Below are 19,611 nucleotides of genomic sequence, written 5' to 3' on the forward strand. Positions count from 1 at the left end.
ATACAATCTTTAAAAAAAAAAAAAAATTAAGCTTTTAATGGGGAGGTAACTGATGTGCATAAAGCATTCAGCCAAGTGCCTCGCACTTACCGAATATTCAACAGGCACCAGCTGTTTTTATACCTGTGAGTCCACAGTGATGCTTCAGAGAACCCCTCCCTGACCCATGAACCAGATCAGATCCCCCCCTCAATGGCCCTCACATCTTTGAGAACTTCTGCTTCGAGGTATTTATCACTATTACATACGGTTTCCCGCGTCCTCGTGCCGGTCTCCAGCTCTCTGGACTCCATGGCTTTCTGAGGGGAGGCTTCATTTTTTATTTGTTCGTTTTCTCACCTAGAAGATGGTCATTGGCACATGATAGGTAGGTACCCAAGATGGGTGGTGGCTAGTGGATGGGTGGGTGGATGCGTGGGCGAGTGGCTGGGTGGATGAGGGGGTGGCTGAACGGCTGGGTGGATGCATGTTGACTTGCATGCGTGTTCTTGGCGGCGGGTCCTCCGCGTGCCTCCTTGCTTCTCAACCATCCATTCCTTACCTTTTCACCGTTTCTTGTTATTTCTTCATGCCCCCTAATTGTACCTTAGTCCTACCCATGTCAGTCAGAGGCTTTAGTTAGCACAACAAAGAAAGGGCTGGAGAGATTTCTTTAGACACTTATTGAGCACCAACTGTGTGCTGAACATAGAGATAGGCTTGATTTTTAGAAAAGCGAACAGCAGGGTCTTGGCCCTTGTGCGGTTCGTGGTCCAGCTGCGGGGAGAGAGACACGTCAGACTCGGCTAGAACAAAATACCGCGGGCAAATGGTGGTGCTGAGTGTTGAGCTTCATGGAAAGTCCTGGGAGTTTGGGAGGAGGTGTCTTTTATAGGTAGAGAGCGGAGCTATGCCGTACAGGCGCATGGGGGTTGGACTGGGTGATGCTCCCAGCAAAGGCCGGGCACAACCTTCAGTGCGGGGAGCCAACCCTAAGGAGTTTGCTCCGGCGGGAGCACCGAGTTCTAACTTCCCTCCCGCAGGACAGAGGCTGCCCTTGCATGGAAGGGTGGCCTCTCGTAGCTTGGGGTATTTGCCTTCAGATGCTGACTGTGGTGGGATCGATGCCCCTTGTGCAAGTAAGGAGCGGTGAGGAAGCTTTTACAGAGGGCCCCCACCTCTGGGTGCGCCCCCCACCACGACTTATGCAAACATTTGTTTATCGGACATCCGAATCTTCTTGAACTTACCGAATATTCAACAGGCATGAGCCAGTTTTTGTTTTTTTTGTTTTTTTTTGTGAAATGTAATTTTATTAATTAATAGAAGGGCATGTCTTACCAGACACATTGTCCCCAAATCATCTAAGAGGACTTTAGGGCTCTCCCAGCTGAATTGGATAATCTTGCTTCTTCCAGAAACAATATTGAGTTTACTCTGACCATTTAAAGAATTACAATCTGCATTTGAATTACGACTCTACATGGTGTTTTGTTGTCTTTTTTTTTTCTTTTTCTTTTTCTTTTTCTTTTTTTTTTTTTTTTAATGCTGAGGCCAAAAGCTACAGGAAACTAATTTTTAGTTTTAAACTGATTTTAAATTAATTAGTAAGCTAATTTTAAATTGCTTTGGGTGTTAGTGATCCTTCATAAACACACACACACACACACACACACACGCAGCCGAATCTTCAAAGACCGAGCAAAAGGAGCCTTACGGAAAACCCGAACCCTCAAGCACAGATAGCGTTGGAGGAAGATCGCCGTGGCCCCAAAGAACGTTCTGAGACTAGAACAGTTGTTAGCTCCTTCCCTCCTGGCACAAACAAGATGGAGCGTCCTTGACATTCTGTGGAGCAAATTTTCCTTCAACATCAGGAGGCCTTCAAGGACAGACTCCGTTTTTTTTTAATCTCTATAATGTCACCACCTAGCTCAGCACCTGACCCATAAACGTAGACACTAATTTTGAATTCCAGCCCCCTCTTAGGTAGCTGTGGGGCCTCGTGGTCCCAGGGGTTCCAGGCGAGTGCCCAACACCTCTATCTATCTGTGTCTATTTATCTGTGATAAAATTGCACAGGCCGAAGGGCTTCATTTTTGGCTGGGATTAAAGCCACCCAGGGGTTGAAACAACAACTGCATATCTTGTTTTCTGATGGCAAATTCTCCTTGGCAGTTGCACGTGTCAGTTATTAGCAAAGATAGGAAAATCCATCATTAATTAAATGTAGCTTCTTTAGATGAGTAAAATTTTCTAAGACATGGGGTTCATAGGGAATTAGTCATAAAAGAATTGCTTTTTAAAAAAAAAATTATTTGAGGGGATCCCCGGGTGGCGCAGCGGTTCGGCGCCTGCCTTTGGCCCAGGGCGCGATCCTGGAGACCCGGGATCGAATCCCACGTCAGGCTCCCGGTGCATGGAGCCTGCTTCTCCCTCTGCCTGTGTCTCTGCCTCTCTCTCTCTCTCTCTGTGACTATCATAAATTAAAAATAAAAATAAAAATAAAAATAAAAATAAATTATTTGAGAGAGCAAGCACAAGCCTGTGGGGGGTGCGGGATAGAGGCAGAGGGAGAAGCAGACCCGCCACTGAGCAGGGAGCCCCATGCGGGACTTGATCCCAGGACCCGGGATCATGACCTGAGCCGAAGGGGGACGCTCAACTGACTGCGCCACCCGGGAGCCCCAGTTATAAAAGAATTCCTTGATGAAAATTGTGGTAACCCCCAAACAGAGGATCTCTAAGCTCTTTTCAGATTCTCTGATTTTAGCTTCAATTTTTTAGCTTTCATTTTTTAGTGAGGTAGGGGGAGGACTGAGAAAGTTCCAGAAGGGTAAACAGTTCCTTTTTAAAGGCTTTTTAAAAATTCCGTTAATTTGTGACTGTCCGTGCTCCATCACTGCCCTTTTTGCCCTCAAACAGACCGCCGATCCTGAGCTCTCCTTGCTTGTTCTGTGACTTCCCAGGCATGATCGACAACCTGCTGTCCCCAAATCTCATCGATGGTGCGCTCACCAGACTGGTCCTGGTCAATGCCGTGTATTTTAAGGGATTGTGGAAATCACGGTTCCAACCTGAGAACACAAAGAAACGCACGTTTGTGGCAGCCGACGGGAAATCCTACCAGGTGCCCATGCTAGCTCAGCTCTCTGTGTTCCGCTGCGGTAAGTGTTCGCTTGGCGATGCCCCAGATCGCTTGGTCCAAGAGCAGATCTGACTTTTATATTTTAAAAAGGGCAGGGGACAGGCGGGCAGGATCTTTTTTTTTTTTTTTTTTTTTTTTAAGTTCATGGTAAAGTTTCTTACCACTTACCAAGGTAATGTATTAATACATGACATACGGGCTTTTAGGTTGGAAATTCAAAGATAGAGGACAGTTCACAAGATACGAAGTGTAAGCAGGCACTCGGCACATAGTGTATCGTCACGTCACCTTGGCTTCCTTACTTTACCAAATTGAAAAATACAAGTAAAAATTAGATTTATTTTCCACTTGCCAGTCTCACAGATACTAGATTGGCAAAGCCCAGTCGTGGCTCTGGGGGTTGGGGGGGCACATGGGTGCCCCGATCACCGCAGGTAGAAGTTGCTGCGGGACGGGGGGCTTCCTGGAGCCTCGACGGCAATCCCACACCAGGGAACCTAAACCCTGAAGATCATCTTACCCCAGCAAGTAAGCAAAAGCCAGAAACTCACATATAGTGGAACGTATGTGATAAAGAGACTTAGATTCAAGTCAGTAGGAATATACTGTCAGTGACACAATATACGGTTGATTCCAGAAAACAAGTGGTAGGACAGCAGGTGCCGATTCATCTCGTTCACGTAAAACACGTGCTACACACTCATCTGTCTGTAGAGACGTGTCCTGGAGGATGTTCAGTGAAACGTGAACGCTGGTGGCATCCATCTCAAATGATTATTTTTCTCTAATTTGAATCTGCAAATTTTTAAAACAAAGCACGAGTCAGTTTTACGACCGAGGAAACAGTGACCGACCCCTGCTGTCATCGCCACAGCACTGACGAACGGAGTCTGACGATTATTTTTCGAGCCTAGTTTCGTTGAAGCACTTGCTGTCCAACCTAAGTTGATCTTTTCCCTCTGAAAGTTAGCGGTTGTGTCTCCAGTCTGAGCCTGAACACGTGGGACCCGAGTATCACCTCTGCACGGTCGGTCTGTGCGTCCAGCCCTGCGCCGTGTTTTGCCGGCCGCGTGATTCTCTAAGTTAAGGGATGGCTCGGGTGAGGGGTGCCCCAGACAAAGCCACTGTCCTTCTTGCTTACCATTCACCAGGCTGCTAGGTAAAATTTTGTCATTCACTCAAATGTTTTGTTTTGAAGAGAATACGTATTTGAAAGCCCTGCGGAAAGACAGTGTGCTCAGCAACTGACAATAATAAAAGGCTCTTTTTGCCCCAAAGTCATTCCCTCTTTCCAGAGGTGGGCCGAGCCTCCGCTCCCAGCTGGCATTGCCAGGAAGACTTCGCTGGGACGCTGGCACGGCCACCAGCTCCTAGGTGAAGCAAAGCCATTTATTTCAGGCCAATCTTCATACACATTCTCTGTTCTAATTAAAAAAAAAAAGAAAAGAAAAAAGAATCCACACACAAAACACCTAAAAGTGAAGGGCCTCAATTTTATGTTTCTCTTGCTGAAAAATGAATGTCAGGAGTTAAAGATACAGACGCCAGGATCCCGTAGACCTTCCTGTGAGACCTCACTGTTTGTTTTCACGGGAAAGGAACAGGTTTCCTTGACTACGTGGCTCGTTCCTGGGGAGGGAGCTGCCTCCCTGGGTATCTCTCCGTCAGGACCGCCCGTCCCCGCGTGTGCCTTACGGTCACGGCTGTGCCTTCTTGCTCGGGGACCTTGCTACCAGCGGCAGCAGGCTGGGTGTCCTCCCCTCACCCCGTGGCCTCCGCCCTCTGCTCCCGGCGCGAGCCCCCCGAGGCTGCATCGGGGCTCCCGTGGCCGTGGGGTGAGCTGGCCGGTGACCGGGATGCGGGGGGACCGGGTGTGGGACGCGGCCTCCGGGTCCCTGCAGGAAGGTGTCCGCTGGCTGGGTCAGCAGGTGCGCCACGAGCGCTCGCTGTCGGCTCCCAGCCCGCGTCGGGTGACATCTGTCGCCCAGGGTGCTGCAGTCCGTCCTCAGGGGCCTCTGCTCTCCCGCTCTGGAAGCACGCCCGTCGTGACGCTCCTTTTCCGTGAGCCGCTCCGTGTCCCGTGTCTTCCTGCGGCCCGACTGGCCTGCCCTGAATTCAGCCCTCGGCCCTCCCCGTCCCCGTGGGCCGTGGGGCTCCCTGTGCCGCCTCTGCAGCCCCCGTCCCCGCGTCCTGGGCCTCACCACGTGCCCTGTCCCTGCGGAAACTCGGCTGCCATCCCACATGTCGGTCCCCTGACCATCCCCCCAAGATGCTGCCGAGATCTCGGAACAGCAGTAGGAAGAGAGGGTGGAAGGCGGAACAAGGGGGGAGCCCTTCCAACTGCCATAAGGTAGAAGCACTTTGAGGAAAGATGTTCTTCTAATTTAAAAAAAAAAAAAAAAGGCCCTTGAAATCTTTATTTTTTTTTAAAGATTTATTTATTTATTCATGATAGTCACACAGAGAGAGAGAGAGGCAGAGACACAGGCAGAGGGAGAAGCAGGCTCCATGCCAGGAGCCCGACGCGGGACTCGATCCCGGGTCTCCAGGATCGCGCCCTGGGCCAAAGGCAGGCGCCAAACTGCTGAACCACCCAGGGATCCCCTCTTGAAATCTTTATATTATTTTTGTAAAGATTTATTTGAGAGAGAGCGAGAGAGCGTGAGCGGGAGCGTGAGCAGGGAGTCAGGGGCAGAGGGAGAGGGAGAGGCCTGACGCAGGGCTCGATCCCAGGACCCCGGAATCCTGACCTGAGCCAAAGGCAGATGCTGAACTGACTGAGCCCCCCCCCCCCAGGTGCCCCTGAAATCTTTTTTGCAGACGTATATCCCGGGCTCATTGCAAAATCTACAAATAAGCCATCGTAATGAGGCAGAAAGTAAATGTTGTCCTGTGCTCCCGTTTCCCGGGGTAAGAACCCTTACTTAGCAGCAGGTCTCTTCCCGGAGACCTGTCGTGTGGACACACAAAATACGGCTCTGGGGCCTTTGTGCACACGCAGGGTCACGCTGTGACCGCCCTTCCTTAACGTGCTTTATGCATTAGACAGCCCGTCGTGGAAAACTTCCTGTCGATTCACGTGGATTTACTTGATCCCTTCATCTCTGTAATATTCCATGGTCCAAATGTAGTCAAGTATCCTGTGGATATTGTCATATTATTATGTAATATATGTAATCATATATAATAAAATACATAATATAAATATAAAACATAAATAATGAAACAAAAATATATAAGAACATATGTAATATGCTATTATTAATATTATTACATATTTTTTAAGATTTTTATTTATTTATTAATGAGAGACAGAGAGAGAGGCAGAGGGAGAAGCAGGCTCCATGCAGGGAGCCTGACGGACTCGATCCCGGGTCTCCAGGATCAGGCCCTGGGCCGAAGGTGGCGCTAAACCGCGGAGCCACCCGGGCGTCCCGATAATATTATATTATTATACATATCATTACCTTTCTCACGCCGTGAGCACTTCGTGAGCACTCTTGTATGTAAATCTGTAGAAACTGAGTCAGAATTTATAAAGGCACCTCCCTTGGATAGGAGTGGCTGAGTCAAAAACCGTTACAATTTTTTTTTTTTATGTTTATGGCCATGAATTCAGACATTAAAGACTTTGCTTTGAAAAAAGACCACAGAGAATCCCAAGCATACATACGCGCGTGTGTGTACCTATGTAAATAGATACACGAATATCCTGCATTTTTCCGGCCTCCACTCCCCCGGGTGCTACTCCTGCCTCCCCACGTCACCTGCCTGCGTGGCTGTCCCTGAAGTCTTAGTTCCGCAGACGAAATGTATTCCCGTCCTCACGCATCTGGTTCTCCCGCCACGTTCCGTGTCCCCAGCGGCGGCCCCTCTGCTCGCCCAGCTGATTCCCCCGCACCTTCCCCCCATCAGCTGTCCCCAAGCCCGCTGTGCCCCAGCTGGAATGCGGACCCGTCACGACGCGGCGCGGTAGGTCTGCTGCTTGTTTCCAGGCCCCATTCCAGTCCCTTCCAAAGTACAACCGAAAACAGTTCCCCGAGAGCTCAGGAAACCCCTAGAGCCACCTGTAGTAGAGGGTAACTGGAGGGATCCTCACCTGTAGGGTTTTCCCGATATTCAACGTTTAAAATACTCTCTCGGTGCACGAGGCCAAGAGGGGTCGTTAACATTCAGGGAGTCTCGCTACCTCCTCCCCCGCGGGACTTAGGAAGGATCCGAGTACCCTGGGGGCCTTCCAGAACACCTGGGGCATCCCCCAAGTACCGCTTACAGCAGGTGCTAAATCTTCTCCATGTTTTTGGCACTTGGTTCTTTGCCTGTTCTCAGTAAAGTTTTGTTGATCCCCCTTCGTCTAAGAGGAGACCCTTCTCCTCCGCGTCCCCCTCTCTCGCGTGAGTGAACCTGCTCCCTTCACATCTTTCTCTGCTCCAGCATCAATGAAGAGCCCTTGGGTGGCTTCCCAGGTGCTGACACGTGGAGAGCCTGGCGGGACGTGGTGAGGGAAAGGCAGGCTCCCTGCCCCGACCCGAGGCTCCGAGTCCCCCGGCCGGCTTGAGCCCTTCCGCCCGGGAGCCGGGCCCGCTGCAGCAGGCGGGCTTCCTCTCGCTGGACTGAGGCTGCGTCTCACCTGCCCGAGCCCCGAGCTGAGTGACCGAGCGCCCCAGGAGACAAGTATCTTACGAAGCTCCTTCCATCCGTAGAGGGACGCCCTTCCTATGTTCAAGCCCCCGTGCTGAGCACTGTGCTGCACGTCCGGTCCCCTTGAATCTCCAGGGAAGCCCTCCGGGCCACGCACCACCAGCCCATCTTGCAGATAAAGGAAACCAAGCCTTGGAGTCCAGCAACTTGCCCAGTACCTGGAACCGGTGGGTCAGAAGAGGCGGGATTTGAACCCAGATCCTAGAACTCCAGATCCCATGTGTTTACCCTCGGCCCTGGTCCTCTGTGAGATGGTGCTGAGACATCTCGCCCTTTAGCGATCAGGTCCGGAGAGGAGGGCGGTTGTTTGGTCCCTCGCTCCCAGGCAGCCGGCACAGATAAGCACGGACAGAGTCTGCACACAGGTGTCCCGGCCCACGTTTGCCATCAGCCCCTGTGATCAGAAGTGGGAGCACCTGGGTGGCTCAGTCGGGTCAGCGTCTGGCTCTTGGTTTTGGCTCAGGTCATGGTCTTATGGTTGTGGGATCGAGCCCCACGTTGGGCTCTGGGCTTGGCACAGAGTCTCCGTGAGATTTTCTCTCTCCCTCTCTCTCTCTCTCTCAAGTAAATAAAATCTTTAAAAAAGGAAAAAGCACAAATGGGGCCACGGAAAAACGCATCATTGAGTAAATGTGAGTGACTGGGTGCAAAATAGTGGTTATTCGTGTTACTGGTCAGCTAATGGTGTCACCAGTGGAGGCCAGACTCTCCGCAGGAGCCGGATGCTGCCCCCCCCCCAGCCCCCGTGGAAGACACACCCGGCTCCTATGTTCTCATTATCCACGACCCCAGTTCTTCCAGAAGTGGCCAACGGCTGCCGCCCCCCGGTCCTTATTCCACGGCCCGAAGCAATCCGTAAGCCACCACTTCCCAAACCGCGCTGCCCGAGTGGGGGCCCCCGGGAGACGGAAGGGCTCAGCCGCAAGGGGTGTTTCTCTGACTCCCCCACTGATTTCCCAGGTTCTGCTGATACCGTCGTGTCCCACAAAGTAGACGGAAGCTTCCCGGGTCCCGTCCTTGCTTCTTAGGCAGCCCCCAGCCAGAACCGGCCTTGAGCAGCAGGGCCGGGCCGGGCCGTGTGGGGTGGCCGCGTGGGGTGGCCACGTGGGGTGGCCGCGGGTAGTCGCAGCCCACGGCCTTCCCGAAGGACGGCCTCCCACGTCAGCCGCGGCTCACAGGCCCGAGCGGCCTGGCTACTCTGTATCATATTTGCTCGCTGCTGACAAAGGCGGGAGCTCGGGGGAGCCTCGGGGTCCCCCCCCAGAGCCGGCTCACTGAAGTGCCCGGGTCACCACGGTGACTGGCCGGCGCCTTCCCCCAAGAAGACACGGGAACCGTGAGAGAAGCTCGCCCTCCCCTCTTGAGCGTGGTCCCCTAGGTCTGGGGCGGGGCAGCCGAGGGGGGCCCTGCAGGCACCTGCCCTGCCTCTGCCCCGATGCCCCCGATGCCCCCGATGCCCCCGGGGCCGCCGCCCAGGGCCTGCGCCTCCATCCTCCAGCGGGCGGGAGGTCAAGCGCGGGTCGCTGGCTGCGGCATCCTGCGGCGTCCCCGGATGGTGCTCCCTCCGCACTGATGGCCGGCTGGTGTCGGGCCTGCCGTGAGGGTCGCGGGCCAACTCCCCGGGCGCCCCCCCCTGCACCAGGGCGCGCGCCCCAACTCCCCCCAGCCCGGCCTGCGTGGAGTGGGGCTGCGGATACCGGGCGGGGTAGGACAGTCCCGTCCAGTCGCCGGCAAGGGGGACAGCGGGCGCTCAGCCTTGGCGCTGGTGCGGGTTAGGGACTTGCGGGGAGCCTGCCTCCACGTGTCACGCCGCCCTGTCTTCTCTGGATGACCCACGTTTTGAGAAGTGCTGGGTCTAAATTGTCCCCAGGTTGCTATTAGCAAGTGCCAATAGCAGGAGGTCTCCAGAAGCCACGGGGACAGTTACCAGATTGGGCAAGGAGAGTGGGACTGGGCCGGTGGAGGGCGGGGGGCTCGGTGCGTGCAGACACCCGAGTCGGCCCAGGGCCTCCCGGCTCAGCCCCCCGCGCGCCTTGGCAAGTCCACGTCTCTAACTGGGGCCTCCCGGCCGGAGACGGAACGGCTTGTGCCACCTCATGGGGCCCGGCGGCTCGCGGGGCCCTAAACCCCAAGACTGCCCCCCTCCCTGCGCGGGCTGAGCGCACCCCGGCGGGGGCAGTGGTGCCCCTTCCTGGGCCCCCAGGGTCAGGCTCAGCGTCTGCGGGATTCTGCTCCGCGAGGTCAGGTCATTTTAGTGGCACCCGAGGGCGTTTTGCGAAGGCGGGTGTCAGTGGAAGGGAGAGGACGCTCCACCAAGGAAGGACGCGGCGTCTTTATCTCTGTCCTTCCAAGGAAACTATTCGGAAAAGGGAGTCGCCCTCTGCCCCGGAAGCTGCCCCCGTGCCCAGAGACACTCGGGCCGCTTCCAGAATCGCCAGGGACACCCTGAACCTGCCTCTGATCTCTCTAGGGTCCACGAGCACCCCCAACGATCTCTGGTACAACTTCATTGAGCTCCCCTACCACGGCGAGAGCATCAGCATGCTGATCGCGCTGCCCACCGAGAGCTCCACCCCGCTGTCGGCCCTCATCCCGCACATCAGCACCAAGACCATAGACAGCTGGATGAGCGCCATGGTGCCCAAGAGGGTGCAGGTCATCTTGCCCAAGTAAGTGCTCCCCGCCCCTGACGGGAAAACCACGGGAGTGCTCAGCGCCCGGTAACGGACAACGTGAGGCTAAGGAATGGCACATCCTAGCTCCCAAAGCCTGATCGACTTTGCAGAAATTGTGCAGTGGGAATACAAGGTTCTGCCTTTGTAGAAGCTTCCTCCCCGCCCCCCCCATGCATCTCATGTGCAGCGTTAAGGATAATGGGAGAGGAGGGACGCAGGCAGCCTGACCTCTGAGTCTCCAAGACCTCAAGGTCCTTGTACCATTTTGAGGGATTTTCACACATCTGGTTTTGTTCAAAAGACTGAAAAACGCACATATAACGACACAGTACAGGTTAGGAGTGTTTCCAGTGGTTTGATTAGGAGAGTCATGTCCGTCTTCTTAAGTATTAGCTGGAAGTTCCTGAAGACCAAGGTCCAAAATCTACATAGTAAGGAAATACTTGAAACCATCTAGGCAGAGGTCTTACACTAGCGTCATACTATGGCAGTTCTTTATTACACCCTAAATGTGCAATATTGGTGGAATTTGAACTGTTATGACTCGAAACCAAGGGGCAGGGACACCTGGGGGGCTCAGTGGCTGAGCATCTGCCTTCAGCCCAGGGCGTGGCCCCGGGGTCCTGGGATCGAGTCCCACATCGGGCTCCCTGCATGGAGCCTGCTTCTCCCTCTGCCTGTGTGTCTGCCTCTCTGTCTCTGTGTTTCTCGTGAATAAATAAATAAGATCTTTAAAAACAAACAAACAAACAAACAAACAAACAAAAAACAAAGGGCAAGTAATCCCAGATTCTGCTTGAATTCCTAAATTTCTGAATACTTTACCCAGATCTGTGAAATGGGCAGTGAACATCCCCTGTCTGTGATCATGCTACCCAATGCCCAGAGCTTTCAACCAGCCACGTCTTGGGGGCGGGGGTGGGGGGGGGAGATACCTTCCAGTTCTAATAGCTTTCAATTCTCCAGTCGCTGAATATAATCAGAGGAGTGCACACACACATAACAAGGATTAGGAATCCTCCCAAGACTTTCTTTCATTGTGGAAATGAGCCTTCACGTAGGCAGCACATGATATAAATGAGTAACGTGGTAGGTGTGCAGATAGGAGGACATGACAGGTAAAGCACAATTATAATGGTAAATGATCATTAGAGCCCATCTGCGATGGAAATCTGCTCACCTACCCTTAATGCTCTTCCGCCAAATGGGAGAAAACCTGGTGAAACATCCTCTGACGATAAGTTCGACGGCTGGCATTTACGTCAGTAGGGCCGTCAGGCCAGATCACAGGAATCCAAGAAACTCTCGTGACCCCCAAATAGAATGCACTGTCACCGATGCCTGAGGTTTGTTCCTATCTTGATAGTAAAATGCTTTAAAAATCCCGACGAGAATGAGCAGGAATGTGTCTCCTCCCTTGACCATCCCTGATACCAACAAGGATCATTTTTACGGCAGCCATGATGACAGCCATTTGGTTGGAAATGGGGGAAATCTGTAGACATCCCACTCAATATTCCAGGTATTGCCCCCTCAGCGTAAAGGAAAGTGCTCCTGCAGATCTCCCTGAGAACTGGAATGGGGGAGGGAGGGTGGTTGCACCTGAGGGTCAGGCTACCCTTGTTCAGGGTTGCTGGGTTCCTGCTCATTTTGCCAGCTAAGTGTCTGAGAGATGTGTTGCTCTCTACTTAGATCTTGGAACTACAGCTTAGGATATCATTTAGATTGGTATTCAGAGCGCACTTAAAAAAGAAATCGGTTTATCAACATTCCCCCACCCGGGCTGATTATATCATTTTACATCTTTTATGGTACAATTATTTCCCCCCTTATTTTCTCCTTTCCTGCCAGGTTCACAGCCGTAGCACAAACAGACCTGAAGGAGCCACTGAAAGCTCTCGGCATCACAGAGATGTTTGATCCATCAAAAGCAAATTTTGCAAAAATAACAAGTAGGTTCAATTTAAAACTCATTCTTTAACTTGAGGACTGTGTTGCAAGCTGGGTCTCTGATTTTTTTTTTTTTTCAGAAAGCAAAGGTCAGGGGCGCCTGGGTGGCTCAGTCCATTAAGCATCCAACTCTTGATTTTTGGCTCAGGTCATGAACTCAGAGTTGTGAGATCGAGCCCCGTGTTGGGCTCCAGGCCGGTGCAGAGTCTAAGGATTCTCTCTCCCTTTCCTCCTCCCCCTGCGCAAATTCTCTCTCTCTCTCTCTCTTTCTAAAATAAATAAATCAAAATAAATAAATAAATAAATAAATAAATAAATAAATAAATAAATCTTTAAAATTTAAGAAAAAGAAAGAAAAGATCCAAATTAGGAGTATGCTGCCCTAAAACTCTCCAAGATTTAATCTGATTTATCACCAAATGCTGCTGTTCATCGTCAGTCCTTTAAATCAGCAGAAATCATTCATCCCTACGTTTCACACGCACGTTTCACATGAGGCCCAAGTGACTCTACAGATAAAGACCTTCGTGTATCGTCTTTATTACCTAAAAATTTAGCTCTTACTTAGATGTCAGTCTTTCTTTATCAGACACAAATTATTCCCCTGTTTGAAAAAAATCAAGATTTTTAAACTCTCAGACACTTGCTTCCATCAAACCGTAACAGGCAAGCAGTATGTCCGGATACGTGTTTCGGCGTTTAATGCCCATTATCCCTAAATAATATAAATTCATAGGGGTCTGATTAGAACCGTTCTTTGCCAAAGCATCTAAGACGAAGCTAGCATCGTATCGCTTCGTTTGCCAACATATGTACCTTCCCCTGGAGTGATGTTCAATCGTCAGTTCTTGGTCCTTCTCGGTTGGAGCACGGCAGCCTCCTTCCAGAGAAAAGTTATGGCTTAGACGTTATTTGTGCTCCTTTTGTGTTCCTCCCCTCGGGAAGTTCATCACTAACCTGGGAGGCCTGCAGGTGAGCACTTGTGCACCCATCCCAGGGCCACACCTGACCTCCCTGGCGGACGTGCAGCTGAAGGGATGTTCTGACGCTCTTTGGTCCTTGGACGACCAAACTCATCCCCATGCCAGCAACGTGAGCATCCCCTGGGGGCTTGTTTGAAGGGGACAGTCTTGAGTGTCACCCAGACAGACCAAATCGGAATCGCGTTAGCAGGACTCCTCAGCTCAGGGAAGTTGAAGAGCATCGTTTCAACCTGCGCTTTCCCCTCCTGGGTTCTCTTCTGTGGCCCGTGTTCCGCACAGTGGCTCTGGGGAGTTTGCAGGTGCTTGGGCGGGCGACCAGGTGCCTGAGATTCTCCTGGGGTCTGATGTTTAACCTGCCGGTACCTACGGCCTGCAGACATCCCCCTCGTTCCCCATCGTCCGAGCTGGAGCCCCGCGCCGGTGCAGACAGTTGAAAACCAAGTGACAAGGAAGGCGCTTTTTCCCTCTTCCTCCAGATCTTCGTCCCATCAAGGCCAACGTTAACTTCCGTTTGCATTTTCCTCTAATGCTATAGCCAGTGAGAATTGCTGGGGTGAGAAGGCTGTGCTGGGGAGGAAAGGGAGTTCACTAGAAGGTTCCTGAGGCACAATTGCCGTTCTGAGTCTGGTTCTGAACCTTCCTCACACTCCTCTCACTAATCCAGCCACGTGCCGAGTAGCTTTTGTTGTGAGGAGCCAGCACGTCCTCTCCCAATAACCAGCCACATGATCTGAGGGCGGATTTCTTAACACTCCGGCCCTCAGCTTACCCGTCCACAGGTGCCATCTGAAATCCTCTCCGGACGTGACGTTCTGTGAGTGACAAATAATATTGTCTCTTGCTGCTTCTTGGAAAACAGGCTTCCTTTTTAAAGCTCTGCTCTTCTTATTTCTCTATGCAATTCTCAGGGGTCAGAGTTGAATTGCTAGAGGCCCAAACGCTTTCAGGGCGGGTGTTGCCCTCCTCGGAAGTGGTATCACAGTTCGCTTAGCAGAGACTGAAATTCACGGCAGGTGACAGTCACCCTCCAGCCTTCAATCACCAGACTGTAAGAGGTCGCTTCTCCTGACACCTTTCAAGAACCGGAAATTGCCATGGATTGGAAGTTACCTTCCTTCCCCAGCCCAACAGATGGCCCGCCTATCACATAAATGCTGTGTCTGGTTTCTTTTCTGGAAACAGGGTCAGAAAACCTGCACGTGTCTCACATCTTGCAGAAAGCAAAAATCGAAGTCAGCGAAGACGGAACCAAAGCTTCAGCAGCAACAAGTAAGATCGGACTTGGGAGTCAGGGGCAGGGACAGGGGCTGGGGCAGGGGCCAGAGGCTGACAGGGGCCAGGGGGCTGGGGCAGGGGACAGGGGGCAGGGACAGGGGCTGGAGCAGGGGCCAGGGGCTGACAGGGGCCAGGGGGCTGGGGCAGGGGCCAGGGGTGAGGCTCTCCCATCCCTCAGCAAATGTAATGAACCACCACCCCCCACCCCGGGCATGTGGGCTCCCCCCCAGGTGATGGTGGAGGTGAATGTAGACAGTGAGGACCCACCTCCTGGAGGCTCTGACTGTTTCCTTCAGTAGAGCCCTCAGTGTGTGCCTTTCCCCAGGACGTTCCCCCAGACAAGAGTGGACAGTGTTTTCCTATAAAGCGCTAAGCCCATGGGCATGGCTGCGTCCCAGGAAAGCTTTATTTCTTTTTTCTTTTTTTTTTTTTAAAGATTTTATTTGTTTATTCATGAGAGACACAGAGAGAGAGGCAAAGACACAGGCAGAGGGAGAAGCAGGCTCCCTGCAGGGAGCCCAATGGGGGACTCAATCCCCAGACCCCAGGGTCAGGCCCTGGGCAGAAGGCAGATGCTCAACCCCTGAGCCCCCGGGGCCCTGAGAAGCTTTATTTCTAAAAGTGGGATCTGACCATCAGACCAGCCCCGGGGACACTGGTGGCTGAGCCCTACTCTGGAAGCTTCGAGCCCGCTCTAGAGTTGAAGCGGGCAGCGGGTGTAGCCGCCGGGGGTGGACAGCACGGGCCCTGCAGCTCCCTGGGTGAGCAGAACACCCCGTCTGCTCTCTCCTGTGCTTTACATAAGGGAGGAGAAAACAGACCTGGGTGTAGGCTGCCGCCTGCGCCCCTAATTGCCCACCTGACGCCGGGGGAGGAGGTCCGGCGGCCCAGCCGGGGTTGTAAGCGGGTCACATATTTCTGGTCATTAAGGGGCACCGCTTCTGCTCCAAATAGACACTTTATTGCCTTTCTAGAATAAACATTTAATTTGTAACGCTTTAAAATAGCGCTACACACAAAGGCCTCCACTAAGAGTCCTTAGGATTTTTAAGACGCCTTTCGTCTTCTTTCTGGGTAATTCTAAGTCAGAGCCGAATTTCCAGTTACTGACCTATTTTGCCCATCGGGGTAACTACGGGGCCTGGTGCAGTTGGCGGGGCGCTCAGGGGACACTTAGCGAGAACGTGAAGACGGTGGCCCCAAGCCCAGTGGGCTTCTCCCGAGCGTGACCGCTGGGTCACGGGCAGGGCTCTGCGGGGGGCGGGCGGGCCCGAGCTGCAGGAGTCCCCTCTGGGATGGAGGGCGCCCCCCCAGCCCTCCCCACGGCCCCCGAGGTCGCCCTGCCTGTGTGCTCGCCGCTGTGTGCCCGGCTGCCCCGTCTTGGGGACCCTCGGGCCCTCGAGCAGACTTAAGTATCTTGGGGCTTGGGGTGTCAGTGCAGGGCCCTCGGGGCACAGTCCCGCCGAGGCCCACCGACCTAATGGGGTTTCAGCTCGGCCGGGGAGCCTCACCGCAGCACAGGGCCCTGTCCCAGGCTCGGGAAGGGGGACCGCCTGGCCGAGCGGAGGAAGCGTGTTGGGCCCCGGGGCCCTCGGAACTCTGCGTGGGGCCGTCTGCACACAGGCTGGAACAGCGGCCCGGGCCCGAGACCCAGGGGAAGAGGCCTCCGGGCGCAGAGGCACAGGGGAGGCGGTTGACAGGCGGGCGCAGGACGGATGTGGCGAGGCCCGCGGGCCGGGCCCCAGCACGGTGGGTGGTGAGCGTGCAGCACAGCTTCAGGGGCGCCCCGGGGCTCAGCGGCCGAGCAGGGCCCTCGGCCCAGGGCGGGACCCCGGGTCCGGATCGAGTCCCGCGTGGGGTCCTGCAGGGAGCCTGCCTCTCCCTCGGCCTGGGTCTCTGCCTCTCCCTGGGTGTCTCATGGATAAATACATGAAATCTTAAAAAAAAAAAAAAAAAAAGAACAGCAAATAGTAACAGTGAGCGTGCAGCGGGTGTTCCAGTGACAAGCACCTTTCCAGGAGAATGTAATAGGCTTCCTGTCCTTTAACGGCCATAAACCCCTCCGAGCGAGGACACTCATTAGAGAGGTTGGTGGCCGCGTGGACCGGGCGGGAGCAGCCCCACGCCGGCCGGCCGCGGCCTCCACCGGGTGTACAACACGTTTTCTTTCCCCCGTAGCCGCGATTCTCATCGCAAGGTCGTCACCTCCCTGGTTCATAGTGGACCGGCCTTTCCTGTTTTTCATCCGACACAATCCCACAGGTAAGGGTCCCTCCCTCCCGGTGTTCGCAGGCCCAGGCCGTGGAGCCAGGCTGTGGACCCAAGCCAGCCCCAGCCCCGCTTCTCTTCCCTCAACGGTCGCCAACACTGAGGAATAGAAGCCCCCCCCCCCCCCCCCCCGAGGAGAGAAGAAGAAGCCCGCAGCTCTGTTTCTGGAGTGTAATAGAATCTTCTAAACACTGATTTTAGGTTTATTGGTCCTGTTGGGTTTTGGCGTAGATAGCAAGCTCCGCAGCCCTGGTGGGGATTTTTGACAGCTACTGATTTTTTTGTCCACATTTTTGTAAATGCAGCAGTTAAATTTTATAAGAAGCTACATGTCCTCAACCTCCGTAAGCCCCCGCTATTGTCACGGCCCGAGAACTGTTAATTCGATGGGTCTTGGCTCTGTAAGTCATAGGTTTGAGGTTGGCTCTGCCCTTTTAGCTTCATCTCTAAAACGCAAATAACAGTAGTTTCTAGCTCGTGGCCCAATCCTGGGGAGTAAGGAAGGTTGTCCTTGTGGAAGGAGGTTGGCTTCACGTTGGTCCAGAGTAGAGACTCCCACATTTCAGCATCTACCCTTTTTTAAATCAGTAGCACAACCTGGTTCGTCATCCTTTTGTCCCGTGGCATCTGTGACGTCGCCGCAGTCCAGTTCAGGAGCCTCAGGCCACATGTGGCTATTTGACTGTAACTCTTAATTAATGAAAAATGAAATATAATTTGAAATTCAGTTTCTTAGGCCATGTTTTTGGGGCTCAAGGGCCATGTGGGGGTAGTGGCTACTGTGTCAGACAATGGGAATACGGACCATTTCCATCACTGCAGAAGGTTTTCTTGGACCGCGGTGCTTGAGAACAGTAGGTTGGTTCATCGCAGCCCAGGGACTGTCCCTGAAACACGCCTTCTAGCTTATTCTAGGAATGTTTTTCATGGAGTTATGCCTTGCTTTAACCCTGCAGGTGCCGTCTTGTTCATGGGGCAGATCTACAAACCCTGAAGAGTGTGAGAGAGAAACCAGGCAGAGCAAAGGCTCCTTTGGGGCGAAAACAAGACTCTTTTCCTGCATCTTTCACAGTTCAGTTAAATATTTTTGTACATTACTCTCTTTTTTCAGAACTAGTTCTTAGGAACAGAGACTGAGTGACGCAGGCATTTCGGTTCTGGGAGATTTATCAAAGGGAAAAAGGGGCGGCCGGCTGGAGCACTGTACTGACAAATGAAAAGAAAGGCTTCAAAAAGGTCTAAAAAAAATCCTTTAAACTACTGAGCTAACCCTCTTGAGTATTTACTGTCCAGTTCAGGAGTTTTGTTTTGTTTTGTTTACATGTGTGGCATTTCAGAAGAGATTTAATCAGTGTGATAGGAGGGGGAAAAATGAAAAAAAAAAAAAAACCCACCTGCAACAACACATTTTATGGTAGCTTCTACTTTTTTATGAAAAGAATATTATTGGCCGTTTTAATTCTTTCGTTTTGGTCCCATCCAAAGTCTTGATAGTAAGCATTATTTTGGGGGTAGAAATAGTGAAATCTCTAGCCTCTTTGTGTGTTTTTGTTGTTGTTGTTTTATATAATGCATGTATTCACTAAAATAAAGTTTAAAAAACTAATGTCTTGCTAGACAAGGTTTGCTGTTGTGCAGTGTGCCTGTCACTACTGGTCTGTACTCTTTGGATTTGCATTTTTGTATTTTGTACAAAGTAAAAATAAAGTGTTATGAGTAGTAAAAAAAAAAAAAAAATCCTTTCCCTGTGATTGAAAATACGACGGAAGAAACGGAGCCCTTTAGAAATACTGAAACTTCGGGATGCCTGGGAGGCTCAGTGGTTGAGCATCTGCCTTTGGCCCAGGTCATGATCCCGGGGTCCTGGGATCGAGTCCCACGTCGGGCTCCCTGCATGGAGCCTGCTTCTCCCTCTACCTGTGTCTCTGCCTCTCTCTGTGTCTCTCATGAATAAATACATCTTTAAAAATAAATAACTAAAAAATAAATAAAAATACTGAAACTTCTACTAACCTTTGCACGTGGGCAAGTCAACCCAAAGGCCCTGGCCTCTCCCTGTCATGCAGGCCACCCAGCTCGTCCCCTGCTGCAGCCCCAGCTTGCAGGCCACCCAGCTCGTCCCCTGCTGCAGCCCCAGCTTGCAGGCCACCACCCAGGCGCAGAGGTGTAGCTACCGTGCAGTCCCAGCCACGTCCCGGCAGTGGCTCCCCCAGGCCAGGGCTCTGGGTGTTCCCAGCAAAGAGCAGGGTTTTCAGCAAAATGAGGGCACTGGGTCCTGAGACACTTTGAACACAGAGTGACCAGTGCATGTTTCGCTCTTGGTGATCGGCTGGAGTGTCTGTTTCCTGATAGGACAAGATTTTTCGTTTTGTTTTTGGAGAACTCCTCACGATTTTAAGGTCACCATTTTTTATTTGCCCGATTTGTGGTCATCGCTTCTGCTTTACTCATTTCCTAAAGGTCTGAGTCATCTTAATCAGAATGGTTTAAAATATGTATCAAAACTTGGGGCGCCCGGGCAGCCCAGTCGGTGAAGCATCTGCCCTCCCACGGGGTCCTGGGGTCAGCCCCGCATCAGGCTCCCTGCTTCTCCATCTCCCTCTGCCTGCCGCTCCCCCTGCCTGTGCTCTTC

The 19,611-nt window shown here is 52.6% G+C and overlaps 1 protein-coding gene across 5 annotated transcripts in view; it reads left to right on the plus strand.

Annotated features, from left to right (window-relative positions):
- SERPINE2 (serpin family E member 2) overlaps positions 1-18,716 on the plus strand; it is a 62,497-nt gene extending 43,781 nt beyond the window's left edge. For all 5 annotated transcript variants that reach the window (XM_072742668.1, XM_072742666.1, XM_072742667.1 and 2 more), the window contains 6 exons: positions 2,949-3,146; positions 10,299-10,497; positions 12,355-12,455; positions 14,619-14,705; positions 16,890-16,973; positions 17,936-18,716. In XM_072742668.1, the coding sequence (XP_072598769.1) occupies positions 2,949-3,146; positions 10,299-10,497; positions 12,355-12,455; positions 14,619-14,705; positions 16,890-16,973; positions 17,936-17,973 (707 nt within the window). In that variant the 3' untranslated portion in view covers positions 17,974-18,716. The remainder of the gene's footprint in view (positions 1-2,948; positions 3,147-10,298; positions 10,498-12,354; positions 12,456-14,618; positions 14,706-16,889; positions 16,974-17,935) is intronic.
- Positions 18,717-19,611: the final 895 nt, after the last annotated feature.

Source organism: Vulpes vulpes, chromosome 16, assembly GCF_048418805.1.
Source record: "Vulpes vulpes isolate BD-2025 chromosome 16, VulVul3, whole genome shotgun sequence".
Classification (NCBI taxonomy): Eukaryota; Metazoa; Chordata; class Mammalia; order Carnivora; family Canidae; genus Vulpes; species Vulpes vulpes.